This window comes from Myotis brandtii, unplaced genomic scaffold, assembly GCF_000412655.1.
Source record: "Myotis brandtii unplaced genomic scaffold, ASM41265v1 scaffold305, whole genome shotgun sequence".
Lineage (NCBI taxonomy): Eukaryota > Metazoa > Chordata > Mammalia > Chiroptera > Vespertilionidae > Myotis > Myotis brandtii.
Genome location: NW_005361652.1, coordinates 4,021,946 through 4,028,812, shown reverse-complemented (window position 1 = coordinate 4,028,812; position 6,867 = coordinate 4,021,946). Strand labels below are relative to the sequence as shown.

Genomic DNA, 6,867 nt, shown 5'->3' with positions numbered 1-6,867 from the left:
TCGCTTCAGTGCATGGCTGCCGGCCGCCATCTTGGCTGACAGTTAATTTGCATAAGGATATGCTGATTAGCCAATGGGAAGGGTAGCGGTCGTATGCTAATTACCATGTTTCTCTTTTATTAGTGTAGATATGGCTAATATGCAAAGTTTCCCCTCAGGAGTTCGACTATGAGATCAATTGCTCGCTATGACGTGCACTGACCACCAGGGGGCGGCACGGAACATGGCAGCGACCAGCAGCAGTGGCTGGGCGCTGAGGGAGCGAGGGAAGGAGGAAGTGGGGAGGTGGGGAACCTGATTGGCCCCGATTGCTGGCTAGGCCTAGGGACCCTACTCATGCAGGAATTTTGTACACTGGGCCTCTAGTTTAATTATAATGTTTATGAGCTGCCATAGGAACTTAACTCTTGTTTATATCAATTAGCCTATGGTAAAATTGGTTTTGTTATACATCGTTTTGCTTGAAGTTGTAGAACCAATTGATGATATTAAGTGAGGACTTACTGTATACCTATGGAATATTTGGAATACTTATACCCAAAAAAAATTGTTATTTTTCTAGAGTTCAAATTTAACGGGGAATCCTATAATTTTTCTGGCAACCCTATCCCTAGAGGAAATCAGGAAATTGAGTCTCAAAGGAGCCAGGGTCAGAGACAAGAAAAATGCCTAGATTCCTCATTACAACTATGATACTCACCCCCAGGATTTCTCTTGTGTAGTAGTACTTGTCCCCCTTCTCATATGACAGGAAGGCATGCACAAACAAGAAAACATTCAGCCCCAACCAAGTAACCTAGAGGAAGAAAAAAAAGCAAAGAATAAAGTGAAACTTGGGTATGGGCAGCAGGAGATAAGGGGTAGGAAATAGTGTCATCCTTTGGCTATTTTGTGTTTAAATATTGTAATTTCATTTTATTTTTTAAATACATTTTTATTGATTTGAGAGAGAGAGAGAAGAAGGGAGAGAAACACAGATGAAAGAGAAACATCATTCAGCTGCCTCCTGCATGCCCCTACTGGGGATGGAGCCTGGAACCCAGACCTGGAATCAAAACAGTGACCTCTTGGTGCATGGGAAGACACTCAACCAAACTGAGCTACATCAGCCAAGATAGTCTGTTTACATTTTAAATGAATACAATCTTGCTGGTATCTAACTTACTTTCAGAGTGAGTTAGAACTTTGAAACATGCATTAGACACTAATGAGCAGGCTCAGCAAACCAGGTCCATCTGGCTCACCACCTGTTTTGTATAGTCTATAAGCTAAGAAAGGTTTTTACATTTTTTTCACATTTCTAAATAGTTGAAAAAAAATCAAAAGAAGAATGATATTTTATTGCATGAAAATTATATGAAATTCAAATTTCAGTGTCTATAAATAAAGTGGTATTAAAATTTAGCCACGTCTACTTATCTCTGTATTGTTTATGGCTGCTTTCGTGGTAACAAGTTGAGTAGTTGTGACAGAGACCTGCAAAATCTAAAATGTTTGCTACCCAGACCTTTACAGGAAACATTTGCCAACTCCTGGTCTAGAGCATTTAAAATATTGTCTAAAAGAGTGCAATCAGTGAATAGTGGATTTCCAAAGGAACAAAGAATAAATTTAACAGCTGTAACAATACTCATCTGAAAAGGACTAAACCATTCCAGATTGGCTGGCCTCTTTAATTACACCCTGACACACATTTTCCTGTTTTTAGATTGTGAGTCTCTTTTTAAATTAACATATCATTGCTTTGGACTCATTTGAGCTCTTAAGACTGCTTTTGTCTATACCAAGGTCTGTCTCTGCATTGGCAAAGGGGGAAATTTGGAACCCACTGCCCACTGCCTTGGAGACCTATCAATTGGGCTCTAGCCAAAGCTTGGAGGTGCTAATTTGTAATTGATCAGGACTCCTGGCATGGGAAAGCCTGCAATATATATATCCCTGGCCCCAGGATGGATCAGAACCATCTCAGACATTGCCCATTCAGATTCACTAGCTCTGGACCACGCACACCACTCTAGCAGCATAGTGATTTAATGTGTGATATTGGAGTCAAACTCCCTGGGTTCAAATTCTAGCTCCATTACTTTTTATCTCTGTAATCTTAGCCAGAAATGTGATTAACTTCTCCGAACCTCAGTTTCTTCACCTGTAAAATGAGAATAATAGCAATATTTACCTCACAGCACTGCTGTGAGTCTTACATGAAATAATTCATGTGAAGTAATCAATGCAATGATTGGTGCATAGTAAGAGCTCAATAAATGCTGGCTATAGAGTTGCATGGTTATCAGACTGTCTTTGCCAATTAATTTCTTCCTGCATCCTTTGCTTAGAGACCCTTTCCAGAGATAAGTGTCTTCCAGAGACTCTTTGACCCTAACGGAAAATGTGATGAAAGCCAAAGATATCTCAAGATTCAGAAGATAGAGGAGAGAAACTAATTTAGAGAGAGCAGAAATATTTCAAGATCTGAGAGGGACAGAGAGGCCTAATAAAAAATTGTAGGTAAGATAAATGACGAAATACAGTGACATCTGAGAGTAAAGAATTCCATTTCCCACGTCGACTATCATTTCCTCTGCTATGAATGGAAAAGAAAGTGGAGTAAAAGACCTGACAAGAAAGAGGAATAAAAATAGTTTTGAGAGATCCATCATCCCGGAAGCCTCGCGTTACTCCAATGCCTCGCGCGGTTGCCCGAGCGGCTCTAGGTTAGGGGCCGGGAGCACGGAGGCCGGGAAGGCGGTTCGCGGAGCTCGCAGAAGCCCGGGGTCGCCCGCGACCTGGCGTTCCTGTTGAGCGCCCCTTTCCTTCCCTTCTTCGGGTCTGGGGTCCTGGCTGCACCCTCTACTAGACCGGTTGGCACAACGCGGCACGCACCATGGCAGAAAACCGAGAGCACCGTGCGGCCATCGAGGCTGAGCTGGATCCAGTGGAGTACACCCTTCGGAAGCGACTGCCCCACCGCCTGCCCCGGAGGCCCAATGACATTTATGTCAACATGAAGACTGACTTTAAGGCCCAGCTGGTCCGCTGCCAGAAGCTGCGGGAGTCTGGACGGTGGGGCGCGGGGTCAGAACGCATGCACTGAGATCTACATTCATGGCTTGGGCCTGGCCATCAATCGTGCATGCAGGTGGCCGCCAATACCTCCACGGTGGAGCTTGTTGATGACCTGGAACCAGAGACTGATGCACGAGAGCCGCTGACCCGCATCAGAAACAACTCGGCCATCCACATCCGAGTTTTCAGGGTCACACCGAAGTAATTAAAATGAGTCTGGCTCACTTTGTCCAGCCACCCTCAGCTAGGCTCAGGTATGACTCTCCTTGTACTGAGTACTGTCATGGACCTCCTGCCAGAGTCAGGAAAAGCCTGTCTTCTCATAGCCCAAAGGATTCTGAATTGAGACGGGGAGAGTGTCTCTTGGGCCCAAGCAATAGGCCTTCCTGAATCTTTGTGGTCTGTAACCCACCATTGTCCTAGACAATAAAAAGTATCGAGTTGTAAAAAAAAAAATAGTTTTGAGTAATTTATTCTTTCATTTAAAAAATAGTGCATAGGAGTATATGTCAGAGATAGCAAGAAGTCTGAACCTGCCAGCATGATTGGTGAGGGATATAAATTCAAAACTAGACAGTTAAATGTAACTCATCATCATGGGCAATGAACTCTCCAAGCAAAAAATAAGGATACAAAACATAGAGGATTTTAGAGCTAGAAACACCCTTACATTTGTATCTAATCCAGTCACTTCATTAATTCCCACCACACAACCCTGAAGTCTAAAGAGGATACAATAGCAGAACTGAAACTAATTTCTAGGTGCGCTATTTCCTAAATTAAACATAGGGCATTGAAATGCTGAAAATATGTCATAATATAACCTGCCAAAATAAAAGCTGGGCTTTTTGTTCAATGCAGAACAAACAACTCTCCAGGGGAACGTGATTGCTCTCCATACCTTTTCCCCTGGAGCACCTGGCAGTCCTAAGAGACCCAAAGAAAAAACAAGAGGAAAGAGAGAACCCTAAAAGGAGCGATGACATGAAGATCCAGGTATGTGAGAAAGGACACAGGGAATCCCAGGCTCAGAGGTGACTCAGAAACAAAAGAATGAGTCAGGAAAGGGGTGTGTGTGTGTATGTGTGTGTGTGTGTGTGTGTGTGTGTCTGTGTAGAAGTTCTGGCCTGAACACTGGGGAATGGGGTTGCATAATGATTCTGCAGTCAATTCTGGGTCTCATTTTTCCTTGTAAAATCAAGAAGTTGATATAATATATATGCACTATGCAATACCATAGTCACTACCCCCACATGAGGCTACTAATCACTTGAAATATGACCAGTCCTGTTTGAGATATGCTGTAAGTGTAAAATACACAACATATTTCAAAGACTTAGTAAAAATACAAGAATATAAATTATTGTATTAATATTTTCAATGTTGGTTACATGTTGAAAGGATAATCTTTTTGACATATTGGATTTAACAATATATTGCTAGAATTTAATTTCACCTTTACATTTTACCTTTTTCAATGTAACTATTAGAAAATTTAAAAATCACATATGTGGCTCACATTATATTTCTAATAGACAGTGCTGTGCTAATTATCTATAAGGCTCTAAGACAGGGGTGGGCAAACTTTTTGACTCGAGGGCCACAATGGGTTCTTAAACTGGACCGGAGGGCCGGAACAAAAGCATGGATGGAGTGTTTGTGTGAACTAATATAAATTCAAAGTAAACATCATTACATAAAAGGGTACGGTCTTTTTTTTTTTTTTAGTTTTATTCATTTCAAACGGGCCGGATCCGGCCCACGGGCCGTAGTTTGCCCACGGCTGCTCTAAGATTACCTCTAACTCAAATGTTCAATGATTTTATGAAATCTTTTTTATTGCTTTTAGAGAGAGAAAGGAGAGAGTTAGAGGGGGGACATCAATTTGTTATTTCACTTGTTTATTCATTTATTGGTTGCTTCTGACCAGCAGAGATTGAACCTACAATCTTGGTGTATCAGGACGGTACTCTAAACAATTGAGCTACTGAGCCAGAGCCTTATGAAATTTTGATGTAAGCACTATAGGAAGGATGGAGAGAATAGAATGCTCCATGGAAATAGTTAGAAGTGAGATGGAAGAGAAAAAGAGAAGACAGGAAATGAAAACAGGTTGAAATTTCAAATACTTGTGGCTTAAGAACACATTATTGTCTCTTTACCAATCAATTTCTAGAGTAGGATTTTTTCCCCTTCTCTAAAGTGGTGAATATATTGTACACAGAAGAGTATATAAAGCATAGAGTTGGAATTTTAACTGATAACTGACCTCAATGAGCCCAATATTGGCATGTAATCTTTCCCTTTCAAATAGCTTTACAAATATGAGCAAGCAGAATGTCTTCTTACTCTGTTAAGATTAATTAATAGTGAAATAAGCCAGTCAGAGAAAGATAAATACCTCATGATTTCACTCATTTGTGGAATATAGAGAACAACATAGACTGATGAACAGGGACAGATCCAAAGACAGAGAAACAGCGATCAGACTATTAATCCCCAGAGGGAAAGTAGGGGGGGGGGGGGGCAAGGGGAAGAGATCAACCAAAGGACTTGTATGCATGCATATAAGCCAAACCAATGGACATGGACAACAGGGGGATGAGAGCATGAGTGGGGGGGAGGGGGATGAAGACACATTTGTAATACCTTAATTAATAAAGAATTTTAAAAAAAAGATCAATTAATAGGCAGTTAAACATCACTTACCAGAACCAAAACTGAGAGCCAATGGTTAACCAACCAGTTTGCCATTCTGAAGAGGTGGTTTGGAACCTCTCTAGGCAGCAGGAAAAATTCAGCAACCTGGATTCTGGAAAGGTTCTTCAGGGTTGGAATCTCTTTCCAACTCAAGTTCTGTGAGTCTTTAAGATATGAAAGATGCACACCTACCCACAGAGCTTCCAGGAATAAATAAGTGCATTCAGTCTTCCTCCTCTGGACGGAACTATGTTATCAGCTTGGGTAGCAGACCAGCCCTGCCTATGAGAACTACAGGGGTTTTCCCTGTTGGGGTTTTATCCCTTCAGGAAATAGCAGTCTTCTTGAGTGAGAATATGCTCTCATCATCTTATCAACATAACCTCCTGTGAGGCATTGCCTTTGTTAGGTTGAGCTATAAACAGATAACCTCAGGTGAAGCAGGACAGGATGTGAGCATGTTAGGGAATCTGCTTTAAGATAGGCTTTCAGAAGAGTTGTCACATCTGCCAGCTGTGATTTGGACCTCAAGCCTGGCTGGCTCAGAAATTTCAGTATCTGAAAGATGATTATTATCGAAGAAGATGATCTGGTTCTGGAGAAGTGAAAAGAATGGCCAAATCAAATACAGTAATAGAAAATTTAGTAGTATAAATGTACACCTGGGTTCACAAAACAAAGTTATAGTACTCAAAATGAGGGAGTTGATTGTCTCCAGTATGATTGATTAGCTAGAGTTGTGTGTTCAGTTCTAGGCACTGATTTTTTTTCTACTATAAAATGATAAAATATACACAAAGGGATATATAAAATATTGATGTAATATGAAGAATAATTTTAAGCAATGAATATCTATGTACTCACCACCTAAGTTAACAAAATAGAACATTGATTTCCAGTATCTTAAAACCCTTTGTGGGACCCTCCCTGACAACATCCCCCTGCTAGCTCTCTCCCCTCCCCCATCAGATGTAACCACTTTCCTGAAATTGGGGATAATCATTGATTTGTGTGGTTTTTTATAGTTTTATTAACTAAATGCATCCCTAACCAATATATTATTTAACTTTTCCTGTTTTTGAATTTTTTAATAAATGGAAATTA

At 40.9% G+C, this 6,867-nt stretch overlaps 1 protein-coding gene and 1 pseudogene across 3 annotated transcripts in view; one reads left to right on the top strand and one right to left on the bottom strand.

Annotated features, from left to right (window-relative positions):
- Positions 1 to 6,052, bottom strand: part of NOX1 (NADPH oxidase 1) — a 28,076-nt gene extending 22,024 nt beyond the window's left edge. For 2 of the 3 annotated variants that reach the window (XM_005869891.2, XM_005869890.2), the window contains exons 1-2: positions 5,773 to 5,962; positions 701 to 796 (exon numbers count right to left, since the gene is read on the bottom strand). In XM_005869891.2, coding sequence (XP_005869953.1) covers positions 701 to 796; positions 5,773 to 5,817 — 141 coding nt within the window. In that variant the 5' untranslated portion in view covers positions 5,818 to 5,962. Of the gene's footprint in view, positions 1 to 700; positions 797 to 5,772 lie in introns of all 3 variants that reach the window. The other variant, XM_005869889.2, reaches the window with a different exon arrangement.
- On the top strand, positions 2,668 to 3,519 carry LOC102251321 (annotated as a pseudogene).
- Positions 6,053 to 6,867: the final 815 nt, after the last annotated feature.